The sequence below is a fragment of the Anabrus simplex genome, chromosome 1 (assembly GCF_040414725.1).
Source record: "Anabrus simplex isolate iqAnaSimp1 chromosome 1, ASM4041472v1, whole genome shotgun sequence".
Lineage (NCBI taxonomy): Eukaryota > Metazoa > Arthropoda > Insecta > Orthoptera > Tettigoniidae > Anabrus > Anabrus simplex.
This window is the reverse complement of record NC_090265.1, coordinates 512283650-512297960: the sequence shown is the minus strand read 5'-3', so window position 1 is coordinate 512297960 and position 14311 is coordinate 512283650. Positions and strand designations below refer to the sequence as shown.

General features: G+C 39.3%; 1 protein-coding gene across 1 annotated transcript in view; it reads left to right on the top strand.

Annotated features, from left to right (window-relative positions):
• Window positions 1-14311, top strand: part of FASN1 (Fatty acid synthase 1) — a 239642-nt gene that overhangs the window by 152214 nt on the left and 73117 nt on the right. The window contains exons 13-15 of the mRNA XM_067135405.2: window positions 106-410; window positions 635-779; window positions 874-990. Coding sequence (XP_066991506.2) covers window positions 106-410; window positions 635-779; window positions 874-990 — 567 coding nt within the window. The remainder of the gene's footprint in view (window positions 1-105; window positions 411-634; window positions 780-873; window positions 991-14311) is intronic.

Genomic DNA, 14311 nt, shown 5'->3' with positions numbered 1-14311 from the left:
CTTTAAACAACAAGCATCATCATCATCATAATCATCATCATCATCTATTCTTCATACATCCTTTATTTTAAAGAACTGGTAATAATACAAACTTTCTGTCCTTAGGTGATCCCCAATCCAAAGCAACGATCTCCTCGTTGGATCAGCTCATCAATCCCAGAGTCTGCATGGGGCACTGCATTGGCTCAGAGCTCATCAGCTGCATACCATGTTAACAATCTGCTGTCGCCAGTTCTGTTCCAAGAAGCTCTAGCGCATGTGCCAGAAAATGCTATCGTGTTGGAGATAGCTCCTCATTGCCTCCTACAGGCCATCCTGAAACGCTCTCTGGCACCAACTTGTACTAACGTTGGGCTCATGAAACGCAGCCATCCTGATAACAAGGCGTTCCTCTTCACAAGTCTTGGAAAGTAAGTCATACTCAAGTGTAAAGTGATGATGGTATAAAATCTGGTATTGAGTAACCTGGCAGGAGTAACATATATATTTAAAAAAAAATACTTTTAGAAGAGAAAACTGTTATGTTGGGTAAAAAAGTATTCTAGTAATGTTTTATTCCTGAAAATTACAATAAAATAAATTAAATCTATTTCCCTGTTGTCAGTAGTTTTAATATTCTTTGTCCATTTGATAGGCTTTACAATGCTGGTCTCCAGCCCAAAGTGGCCAGACTCCATCCCAGTGTTAGCTACCCTGTTGCCAGAGGCACACCCATGATTGCTCCTCTTGTTCAATGGGACCACTCTACAGAATGGAGTGTGGCTACATTTGGTGGAAAGGTTGGTATTAGTTCTTAACTCTGGTCTAGTTGGGTAAATCTGATTTGGACATTATAAAAACGCTTTTCTGTTTTTCTTTTTCTTTTTTTCTCAGGGTGGAGCCCGCTCTGGGGAAAGTATAATTGAAATTGACCTGGGCAAAGAGCAAGACAGTTTTTTGGCTGGCCATGCCATTGATGGAAGAGTGCTTTTCCCTGCTACTGGCTACTTGGTGAGTGAATTGTAATTCTCAAATATCTTAATAGAAAATGATGTAAACATTTGTAACATACTTTAACAAGTCAAACTACTCAATTGTTTTTGTGGTGCCTTATCGATACTAGATGCTGGGTATCTTCTTGTCGTTTTCAGTATTTCTGAAAATCAGTTGGATTAATATCATTATAACAGAATTTCTGCAAAAGAGCTATTTAGTCCCAAAAGCATGTTTTCTGTCCAGTGTTTTTCCTGTTGTTCACTTTTTTCAGTTTGGCAAATAGTAGTACTCATAATCCTAATTATAGATCAAAGCTGCAAGGATAGAAATACTTGCAAGGATAAACACAACAACGTGTTTGTGGGGGTAGTGAGAGCATCAAATATGAAACTACAGAAGACGAACACTCCACATCTTCACACACTGACAGTCTTTGTAGAGGGCCCTTACCAATCTCGTTTCTAGATATTTCTTTTTAGCCCCCAAAGAGCTGATTCTCAACTTTATTAGGGTACTGTCTACACTCGTTGAGTGAGGGGGGCCATTCTTGAGAATGCTTTCTTCTTGATGTGGGAAGTAGGAAATGAGAAACCCAGACAAATAGCAGAAAAGTTTGGCAGTAATACAGGTGATTCAAGATACGCACAGGACAAACACAAGCTGAAAAGGTACCCATTGAGATTAATATAAGTAATGGAAATTGAACATAGATGTGTAGGGTTTCACACTGTCAAAGATAAGAAGTAGGAGAGAAAGGCACACATTGTTTTGAACAATAATACCATACCTGCTAACTTTCCCTATTTAGGTGGGAGACTCCCGATTTTAGACAGTTTTTCCTGCCTCCCAATTATTCTATTATTCCTCCCAATTTTGGCTTATTTTTCGGTGAACTTCAAACTTTTTTATTTAAATCCCACCATTTCAGGTTTGTACGCCAATGGTCGAAGTCCTTCACTCATTGGCCACTTTCAAATGAAATATCGATGTTTTAATATGCGAAATGCATGCAAATGTGCGATGTTTATTGAAACCTGTATATCGCAACGCATATATAGATTGTAAATCTCTAATTCTTGCATGCTGTGTTCGTGTTCGTTCACATCAGTCTAGTAGATTCTAGAGACTAGTCGCTAGATTTGCAGTCTATTTTAGCAATTTAGTGACAGAATTTCAATGATAGTGACTAGTGACTTCTAGAAATTTTAGAAGCCATTTGGAGACAATTCTGGAAAATTTTAATTTATTACTTGATAAAAAATAGCGTTGCGCTTCGCATAATCTTGCAGCTGCATGATGCAATATATTCATCTATGTATTCGCTAAGTAATGGCTTCTACGTGTATGACTGATTCACACATGTGGAGCAAGAGTTCATATTATTTTCGGAAGGTTTATCAGAGAGCCATCATCTAACTCGCATACTTCCTGTGAGGGAATAGAGATTAATTTTTAGCCTTGTAGCCTGGTATAGCAACAGCCGGGTTTTGAGACAGTGTGTTATAATATGTACCACAGTACTCCTGCATTGCGCAAGACATGTAGAATAAGCAGTTTTGACCGATTGTATCTCCTGACTTTCATATCAAAATCTCCTGATTTTTGGGTTTGTGAAGTTGGCAGGTATGTAATACTTTTGGTATAGCCAGAAGAAGCATAGGAAAGAAGAGAAAAGGACAGAGATATACTCATCATTTTCATACACTGCGGTCTTTATTGATGAACTTGATTCTTATCATTCTGTTTCAGTCCCAGTGCTACAGTAAAATACCAGTATAACAAAATTTTGGGGACCTCTGAAATTAATTTGTTGTACTGAAATAAGTCAGTTCTTAAGAACTCGCCTAGTATTATATCCATTAGTTATTGTTGTTTTTAGGGATGGAAGTACGAGGCCATCTGCCCTGTTATATCTGTTGCAGGATCTATATAACTTCAAAATACCATAAGTTACAGTATTGACAGATGTTTTCAGAAAATCTATTTTTACATTGTACCAGCAAGTCTACACATTGTTCTAGAACCTCATTTTTTGAAAAAGTATGTGATTTTCTTCTGAACAGATCTAGACATAAAAGCTCGTTCCAAATAGTCACCAACCACTGCACATGAATTTAAAACAGATTCCGGCACATCACTTCGTGACACGAGAAAATCTTGACAGCTGCGTGCCATGTTCGTTGCCTGCTGAAGAGTCAAGCTCTGTCGATCAGTCATTTTGGGGGTTGTCTTCCTCTTCCTCCTCATCACGTGGATCTCTTATCATTCATAATGTCCTCCACAATTTCCTCATTGGTGATTTCTTTGTGGACTATTACATCACTATCTACATTGATGTAGTCGGTAAGACTTACCGTAGATAGCACATCCAATGTTGTACACAAACGCTTCCAGTTCTACTCGGTTTCCACATCATCCAACACTTCACTTTCTGTGATGTCTTCTGTAAAAAACCACTCCACTAAAGCAGTTTGTGATGATGTCTGCAATCAGAGATTTCCATTCAGCATTAAACATCTGCATTGCTCCCAATATGTTGATGTTAATGTCTCCATTCGTGGCAACGTTGCACAGCATTCGATGGACCACACGAGCTCGGTAATGCCGCTTTACTGCATGAATTATACCCTGATCCAGCGGCTGCAGAATTAAAGTTGTATTTGGAGGCAAAAATAAAACTTTTACATGCTCCAAATGACGAGGCACACAATTATGAGAAGAGCAATTGTCCAATAATAGAAGAATTCTCCTCTTTTCGGTCTTCATCCGATGTTCCAAGTCCAACAACCACTCTTTGAATAGCACAGATGTCGTCCATGTCTTAGAGTTGTGCCTGTATTCACAGGGCAGATGTTGCACCTCCTTGAAACACCTTGGCTTCCCAAACTTCCCAATTATGAGAGGCTTCAGTTTGCCCGTCCCTGTGGAATTGGTGCACAAAAGAGCAGTGATACGTTCTTTTGAACGTTTGCCCCCAAAACCCTTATTTCTCTTGAAATCAAGGGTTTTGTTCGGCATTAGTTTATAAAATAATGCAGTTTCGTCTGCATTATAAATGTCTGCCAGCGAATATTTCTTCAAGGCATCCGTTAGTCTCCAGCCACCATGAAGACGCAACTTCCTTCGGGGCATCGTTAGGTTCACCATTTATAATTTTGTGGGATATGCCATATCTCTTCCAGAACCCTTGAAGCCAACTAGCACTGCCCATAAACTCAGGTGACCCAAGCGAACGTGCGAAAGATTGCGCACGCTCACGTAAGTGGGCCATTTACTGGAATGTTTTTACTCCGCATTTCCACAAACCACCTCCTTATAGTCGGCTGTCCTGATCTTCTTACGCTGTGGACCTAGAGCATCTGCATCAATGTTTCCCTCCATCTTTTCTGTTTAAAAAAAGTAGAATTTGTTGACGGGCTGATGCCATACTTCTTCGCTACTTCTCCTTTCTTTCCGCCTTTCTCTACTTCCGCAAGTATTTTAAGTTTTTCACTCAACGAAAACTGCTGTCGCCTCTGCTTATCCATTTGCGATGATATGACTTTTTTATTTAATGAAGTGTGCAAGTTTAATGATATAACCTTAACAGAAACACGCTGCTTTGTGTGAAGAAGAAACATGCAATGCATGATAAGACAAAACCATCTCGTTCATTGGTGGATTACAAACATCGCGATCCTACTCAGCCAATAGTGTGTCGTCTTACATTAGTTGATGGGTGAAGCCTATTGGTTACACAAAGCGTAGCGTTCATTGGTGGATTGCAAACTTGGCGCTTCTACAAAGCTAATAGTGACGTCTTACATTGGATGACGGGCGAAGCATATTGGTTACACAAAAGCTATTGCCTTCTCGATCGAGTACGGTGCATATATGGAAAATGGCAATCATATCGTCTGAATAACTAAATAATGTAACAAGATAAATGTTGGTCATAAAACAGGATGAATTTGTTTTATTTGAGAAAATATGGTTAGGTTGGTAAAGAAAAGAGCTCAGTTTTAATTCGTTCAACTGAAACTACGAAATTTGTAAATGAAATATTTTAACACCCAACAAATAGGGAAAAAGGAAGGGACCAAAAATAATTCATTATTCTGAAAATTTCGTTATACTGGTGTTCGTTACAGCGGAATTCTACTGTAATGAGAAGATAGAGAATGATTGTGTGTGAAAGTGGTCATAATAAACTGCAGATTCTAGGTCAAATGGTTTTAATAACTGCCTTTAAATTATGAATTATGATCATTCCTATGGTATAACATGTAAATTGATAGACAAGGGAGTAACATTTGAGTCCATGTACATTTCCACTCTCATTCCCTGCAGATCGAATTTAAAATCAGTCTTAGTATGGTAACAAATACACATTTATTTCATAAATTAACACTTTGAAAGTAAATTATACAAAATTGTATGTTGCCATTCAATCGACTACATTGTAGTGATTCTTTTTTCACTGTATTACTTGTTGAAGCACTTGTTAGGATGGAGTCCTGGGTTCCTTGGACAGGTTCCACAGAAATATGTCTCTCAGCCATCACTTTCCAGTTTGAACATACGGAACAATGTTTACTTGTTCTATCTGGCATCAGTGATGTGTAGTTTCCTGCTGAAATGAGAAATCAACATCAAAATCGCTACTGTAACATAAATGCTTGTAAATGTAGTTGCTGTGCATGGCATGGCTAGCAGAAGTCATGTTGCTCCAGATCATAAAACATTATTCTATAGATGATAAATTTTTCAAGATAACACTTCCAAAACAAAACAAATGAATCATAGATGTCGGCATTGTACTGAAGAATAGAATAGAATTTGTCATTAAACAATGTACATTGTAATAGACACAAGTCCAAAAATCCATAAGAATAATATGCTCTTAAAAATCATGTGTATATATAAGTCCGCTATAGCGTGTACGGCATATAACGAAAACTGTTATAACGTCATTTTTTTTTTTTTTTTTTAATGTCCCTTCAAATTCCCTATATTAAACTTTGTATTATCCTTCGGTTGGCCTATCCAGGCGTCGCTTGTTTACACTCGTACATTTCTTTTTAACACACACATATATATATATATATATATATATATACACGAAACTTATCATCTAAACAAATTGAGATTTATGTATAATAACATCTTAGATGATACTTAACAACCTTCACAAATTTCATTGTTGTAAACCTAATGTATACGATTTTATAAAGTTTAAACGTAGCGATCGGTGTTTACATGGAACGACTTTTGACTTTAGATACATTTACGTTTTTTCTAAAGTCTGCAAATTGTGGCAACTTTTATTGGTGATGCCAAGACATTGTTTACAAGAAGGACAAAGGTACATTTTGCGCGAGAGGGGGGGGGGGGGGGGAGGTGTAAGTTGCGTAACGTCTGCGTAATATAGTTACAGGCGGTCATCGCGTGTTTACTTGACAGCATCGTGGGATTACGCACGGCAAATCAGTGGTATGGCGACATGGCATGAGGGGCTAATAAATCTTAAACTCCGCATCAAATACGATCACTGAATGATAAAATGTATATTTCATATTGCAGTAAGTAATAATAGAGAAGGGGTGCGATGGCGCAGCGGTCAAGCTGCTTGGAACCATCAAGATGAACTGGGTTCAAGTCCCGATTAATGCATGTGTGATTTTCAAGGTGAAAGTCTCGTCCAGTGGTTCAGATTTCGCGTAAAAAAATTAGGTCCCGTGGTTTACGATACTAAGATTATTGGTCACATAAAATTACAAGCTTCAGTCCTAATAATAATAATAATAATAATAATAATGTATATAACTATATAAACAGAAAAAGAATGGGAAAGGAACGGGTAGCAAGAAGGTAATTGGAAAGAGAAGTTAAGGGAAAGAGGCCAGTTGGAAGACAGAGAAGAAGGTGGATAGATCAGATTTGGAAGGACATTAGAGAAGCTGGATTGGATGTGGCAGAAGTAGTGGAGCAGGAAATGTGGAAGGACAGAAAGGAGTGGAGGAGGCTTGTTATAACCATACCTGGGCGACTGGAGTTGGATGATGATGATGATGATGATGACTAAGACTACTGGTACTAACATGCGGCCTACTTAATAAAGTAAAGTGTTTTTTTGGTTTGTTACACATTTATTTTTTACACTAATAAGAGTGAACGTAAAATAAACTATAATACACTCTTCTTGTATGACCGCATAGGATCACTATTTAGTCAGTCCATCGTTCAGGTCTCTTTGAAGGGATTGTTTGGGCTTTGCAGTCCCTCCAGTACTTCTTCAGACGCTCCGATCTTCGTGCCTTTTCCTCAGTTGAAAAAATGCATGTTGTTGGTTTGTTTCATGTAAGGGTAAAGCGGAGGTTTGTATTCTTGGGTTTTGTATTCAATTTTATCTTATTTGTGGTTTCTTTTGTTGTAAGGCCTATTTCCTTCAGATCCTCTTACTTCTCTGATCCATTTACATCCTGATGTGGTATTTTTGAGACAAGTTTGTGTTGTACTAGTTGTTTCAGAAGTCTCGAGTCCTGCATCCTCATGATATGTCCAAGGAATCCCAGTCTCCTCTTATGCATAGTATCTGTAATGGGTTCTAGTTCTTTGTACACTACTTTGTTAGGTATTATCTGCCACTGTCCATCTTTCCGGTATTTTTTGTTGATGCAGGTTCTTCCAATCCTCCTTTCAAATTTCTGAAGTCTGTCAGTCTTGGATTGTTTATTCAGGTGAAAGTGTTTCTGCTGCATATGTAGCTTCTGGTTTTATAACTGTGTTGTAGTGTTTTATTTTTGCATTTTTGATAGACATTTCTTTTTGTAGATGTCTCATGTTAATTTTTGTGCTTTAGCTAATCCATTTGTTCTTGTTTGCATTGAGATGTTTCCATTTAGGTTATGTGTTATTACTTTTGACACAAACTTGTCTCAAGAAATACCACATCAGGATGTAAAAGGATCAGAGACGTAAGAGGATCTGAAGGAAATAGGCCTTACAACAAAAGACACCACAAATAAGATATTTAAATTGAGTTATCATAAATGGTAATAAAATCAAAATAGTAACTTCTTTTAGTTGTCATGGATTTTGGGGCATAATTTCAGTTTTTTCCAAATTATATTTTGAGGCCAATTTTATTTGCAATGTTTTGAAGTTCTGATATCTGGGATTTTTGCTTCTTTTATGCCCACTGCTAGTAATGCTAAATCATCGGCGAAACCCAGGCAGTTTTTGATTTTTCGGCCAGTCTTTATTTTTGGGGGACATTTCTTAAACCATTCCCTCATTGCCATTTCTAGAGCACAATTAAATAAGTGGTGAGAGCCCATCTCCCTACCGTAGTTCAGTTTTAATTTCAAATGTCTCTGATGTTTCACCCCTAAACTTCACTTTTGATTTGGTGATTTTATCATGTTTATTAATTTGGAGTGTAGTCCAAGGTGACCTAAAATTTGAAACAGAGATTCTGTATGGATGCAATCATAAGCTTTCTTGAAATCTACAAATGTTCTCACCATATTTCTGTTTCTTCTCCTGTTATGGTCCATTATCAACTTAAGACACATGATCTTATCAGGACAGCTCCTCCAGGGTCTGAAACCTCCTTGATATTCTCCTAGTTCTTTCTCAAGTTGTAAACTTATCCTATTAAGGATGTTTATTGAAAATATTTTGTATGATATGTCTAGGAGCAAGATTCCCCTGTAGTTATTAGGGTCGGTTTTGTCTCCTTTTTTGTGCAGTGGGTGAATGAGGGCTGTTGTCCAGTGGTCTGGTAGTTCTTCTTTAATCCAGATAGCGACAAGTTGTTGATGGAAGGGAACTTTTGCTGATCTTCCTGCATATTTTCAAATTTTCGCAAAGGTCTGATCTTCTCCTGGCGCTTTGTAGTTTTCTAATTTATTTAGTGCTTGGTAGACTTCCTTTATTGTGGAGGGGGGGGGGGGATTGATGTTCTCTGGTGGTGTTTTTATCAGGGTGTTGGTGTCCAAATGAAGGAGTTCTGTAGGTTCCTCACAATTTAAAAGGTTGTTGAAATATTTAGCCAGAATTTCTGCATTGTCTTTATTGTTATGAGCCAGCTTACCATTTTCATCCTTCATCAGTAGGGTCGGGGGTTCATATTTTTGGAGCTGTTTTCTGAAGGTTTTGTAGTAGTCCCTTGATGTTGAGTTTTATTGAATTGTTCTTCAGTTAACTGCAGTGTGTCCTTATGATGCTGTCTTTTTATTCTTCTTAAGACTTGGGTAGTTTCTTTTCTCTGTTTTACTAGATTTTGATAGGATATTTATGTTTTTTGGGACTGATGTAATAGCCATGCTTGATGTCTTTTCTCCACTGTTTAATCACATTCACTGTTCCACCATTGGTATTTTTTACGTGGTTTGATTGGAGCCAGTCTTCTGCAATTTGTTTAATGTTGTGTACTAAGTCTTCAAGTTTATCTGTGATTTTTATTTTTTCAGTTGCTTTCTGGTAATTTTTGTTGTTGATTAGCTGGGTAGGCGTTGTCCGATTTGTCAGGAAATTACGTATGCGAAGACATTCGGACCGAACATGCAAATAATTCAAGTTTCGTGTCCAATGAATGAATAGCGGGAGCTCCCACGCATCTGAACTCCGCATGCATTAGGTGTATATAAGGCGCGATTCTGAAGGGTATGCTTAAAGCAGCTGTGCATTCGACTGCGAGATCTTAAAAAGTCAGCTGTAAGAATGCCACGCCGAAGGATTAGTGCTCATTACGAGCAGATGTCAGTTTGAAAGAGGTCGTGCGATCGGATTGAAAGAAGCTGGTTGGTCGAATCGAGCTGTCGCTGGACATTTGGGTCGAATTGATGCGGCGATCAGACGATGCTGGCAAGCGTGGGTCAGCACCGGCAGGCATCAGCGTCAGGACGGCAGTGGTCGACCGAGGGCCACAACAGCACGGGCAGACAGAGCGATTGTCAGAACAGCTGTCACAGCACCGGAGTCATCATTATCAACGATCCAGCGTGTGACCCGCACACGTGTCCACCATGGCCATCAATAGACGCCTGAGCGAGAGGAATTTGTGCTCGCGCTGCCCATTACACCGCTTACCACTCACGCCTGTTCACCGTCAAGCCAGATTACAGTGGTGCCGCGCTTGAGCAATGTGGAACTGCGCTGACTGGGGATGTATAGTCTTTAGTGACAAGTCCCGTTTCCAACGGTGCCCTGACGACAACCGCAGATGTGTTTGGAGACTTCCAGGCCAGCGTGCAGATCCTGCCTTGACTATCACACACCAGACAGCCCCACAACAGGGGGTGATGGTCTGGGGTGCCGTGTCCTTTGATAGCCAGACCCCTCTGGTAGTCATTCCTGGTACACTGACAGCACAGCGTTATGTTGATGACATTCTACAGCCGGTTGTGTTACCGTTCCTTCAGCGACGTCCAGGCCTTACTTTCCAACAGGATAATGCCCGGCCGCATACGGCACTTGTCGCTATGAACTGTTTTCAAGCTTGCCTTATCCTTCCTTAACTATCTCGGTCACCTGATCTCTCTCGCATAGAGCACATTTGGGAAGGCGATTGCGAACATCCCGGAATGTCGCCGATTTAGCCCAACAGTTGGAGACCACTTGGCACGAAATTCCGCAGGACATCATCCGGGACCTTTATCAGTCTATGCCTTGTCGAGTGACAGCTTGCATCCAGGCCAGGGGTGGACCAACACCTTATTGACGTCCTCACTTTGTAATGCTCTAACTCCGCAATAAATCATTCGTTTGTTCTGCACTTTTGATTGTTTATTTTTCTATGTCTGTTCCTCACATCCACCAATTTTTATCACCATCGGACAACTCCTTCCTGGTTTGTCGGGTTTTTTTTTTTTTTTGGTTATACAGTGAATTTTAAAATAACTGAACATTCAACACTTACGTAGCCTACAGTTTGAATGAAAGCTTGGTCAGAAAAAATATAAAATGAAAAAAAAAAATCGTGTTCGTTCTGCTTCTGGTATAGACTCATCAAAATACCATTTCCCACGAGTAAAACGAGTCACTGGTAATTTTCTTTTGATTTCACTTACATTTAAAAAGCACTTGTCTTTCTTTGATGGTTCACAAAACAGTTTAGCTTCATTGTTGCACTTGCAAAAATTGGTTACAAAATAAATATCACCATTACTTTCAGTTGCCGGCCCCCGTGGTGTAGGGTTAGCGTGCCTGCCTCTTACCCGGAGGCCCCGGGTTCGATTCCCGGCCAGGTCACGGATTTTTACCTGGACCTGGGGGCTGGTTCGAGGTCTACTCAGCCTACGTGATTAGAATTGAGGAGCTATCTGACGGTGAGATAGCGGCCCCGGTCTAGAAAGCCAAGAATAACGGCCGAGAGGATTCATCGTGTTGACCACACGACACCTCGTAATCTGCAGGCTTTCGGGCTGAGCAGCGGTCGCTTGGTAGGCCAAGGCCCTTCAAGGGCTGTAGTGCCATGGGGTTTGGTTTTATTACTTTCAGTTATGGTATACAAACATAATATTTTGAATGTTTCTTTCCACTGTATTTTCCAAGTACAAAGTCACCCACTTCAAAAGCTGTATCACGGGGTGGATTTTTGTCATCTGCTTCGATCTTGTAGTCTGGATGTAGAGTGTGTAGTAGTTTCAGAATAATATTTTCTTGCCTGAACAGTATATTTTTGAATGGCTCCACATAATGAATATCATGTGTTCCTGGTAGTGCACATAAGTGTACTTCGGTCGAAGTCCACAAAAAGAAGACCGATTGCATGATGTGGGTATTCTTGTTTAAAAACTTTGTATGTGTCTTCTTGCATTGTAATGCACATGAATCTCTTTTTAAATTTTTGTCCAGAACTGTCCTTTATGGAAATAAAATCTCCTGCTTGAGGAGATGGCCAATTGATATCATGATTGAGAAATATATAAACTTCTTGATTTGGAAGTGAAGACTTCCTGTGCTTGCCGGAGGTATATGAACTTAGGCCTACATCAAATTTTACACTCAGCGCAGAAACAACTTGCTGTTTTTTCTGCAGACTCACTGGTAAAGCGTGCTCCGAACGCTTTACAGCTTTCCCCAATGTTTGTTTGCATTTATAACCAGACGTTGGCGTACTCAGCTCTGCAATCGTTGTTGGTGGTTGTGTTGTTGGACTTGTAGAACAGGAAGTAACTGTTTATAAGCCCTGAAGTTTTTTTGAGCTCTGTCTTTCTTCACCGATTCTCGTACCTGTTGGTGGCGTACGCGTAACTGGGCAGATGTCGTCTTTCTTCTCGCATTATTAAATAACACTTTAGTGTGAACACCGATTGCTATAAAATACATCCTTTATAAGTGAGTGTGACGCAGAAACTGAATCCTGTCGGCAGCGTGTTGCAGCAGCAGGAAACTTCTTGGTCACCTGCTCACAAAAACGCCGTAAACACGTGACGTATTTTCCTGTCAGCTTCGTATGAATCCATTTGAAATTTTAAACAAATTATCTAGCAGCTTTAAAGGGTGTGTAGTATGGCTTTGCATACTAAGTTTTATTCAAATTGAGCCATGCACTTTTCGTCTACAGAAACTTATACCTTTTTTGTAGCGTGTTTACACGGCCTGCAGCAATAAATTTGTCGCTTTATTACACCTTATATAAACTGTTAATAACTTAAATAAGTACTCTAGTGCGAAGGGAGAGAGCATTAGAATTAACATTTACTATAATTATTTTCATAACTTTTCATCATATAAATTGGAATTGCTAAAACTATTGAGAAATATCAAATGAATTTAGCCTCTATATAAAGGTTCAATTAAGCACACAATTAAAAACTTAGACATCAATAAATTAATACCCATCATAGAATTAATAAAATGTCATGTTTTATCTATCATAAAAACAAATTGTTGAGTTTTATTTTAAACTTAACTTTTTCCTACTTGGGTGGACTATTCTCTGGAATCAGCCAGTTACAGCGAGAGCCTTCTTACTGACGCGTCCGCTATTACGAGCAATTTTACCAATATTTATGCACCCAGCCATTATAGTGCATGCGATCGATCAACTTCGGTATCGTTTCCTCGCTATGTCCACTAGCAAGCTCTCTCGTCGACATTCAAAGGCGATGTCATAGTCGATCAGTAATACCCGTCGACTGCTGTTCCAGAAAGAAAGAAAGAAAGAAAGAAAGAAAGAAAGAGAGAGAACATGTTTTCATAAGAAATACGTAAATAACGTGGTCGATAGCAGTTATGATCTCGTTAGAAATAAAGACTAAGTAAACAATTGCTTAATCTTAATACTCTACACTGACATTAAGTATGAATGCAGTACACCTCAAGATATGGCAGAGTGCATCACTGATTTCAGAGGTTAGTTAATATTTTCTCGCGTCTGGTTAAATTTTGGAGAGTAATTTCAGAGTAAATTTATAGTGAGACATTATAAATTCTCTACTGGCGCTTGGAATATGTTTTCATCATACATATAGTACGGTGAAGTTAATTTAAGTGACGTTGTTTGAATAAGAAAACAAACATTCGCCACAGAATGCAATTGATCATCGAACGGTATAGTTTACTCCTTATGCACATGTGCGAGCTCTCTCGTTGACATTCGAAAGCAATAGCGGAGTCGATTAGTAATATCTGACTGCTGTTCTCTAAAAGAGAAATTCAAAGTGAAGAGGATACCCGTTTTCGTAATATATGCATAAATGATGTGGCTGATACACAGTTGTTAACGCGTTAGAGATAAAGGCTGAAGCAAATGATCGCTTAATTTTAATTTTATATGCTAAAATTAAGTAAGAATGTGATTCATCTCAAGATATGACAAGAGTACATCACTGATTTCAGAGGATAGTTTATACAACCTGTGACAATAAAGTTTGGTGAATCAAGTCGGAACGGTCAATCCGGCAATACTGGCGACACAACGCGGCACCTGCATAGCAGCAGGTTTTGACCACCTGCTCCCAACGTTGTTCAGTTGTGCATCGTGTGTTTGCCATGTAAGACCTCTTTGACACGGTGCAAGTTTAGTGTGTTGGTTCTGAACTGCAAACAGGAGCATGAACGACCAAAAGATCAATGTACAGTTTTGTTTTAAACTTGGCAAGACACCGAAAGAAATGCATGCGATGCTGGTACGTGTTTATGAAGATCAAGCACTGTCGTTGAAGTGTGTGTACGAGTGGTTCGTCCGTTTTCGAGAAGGCCGGGAAAGTGTTTCTGACAACCCCCGTAGCAGAAGACCGGCAACCGCCGTCGGTGACAAAAACATTGAGAAGGTGAGGACATTAATCACCAACGATCAGCAACTAACTGTGTGCATGATAGCGGATGAACTGCAGATTAACCG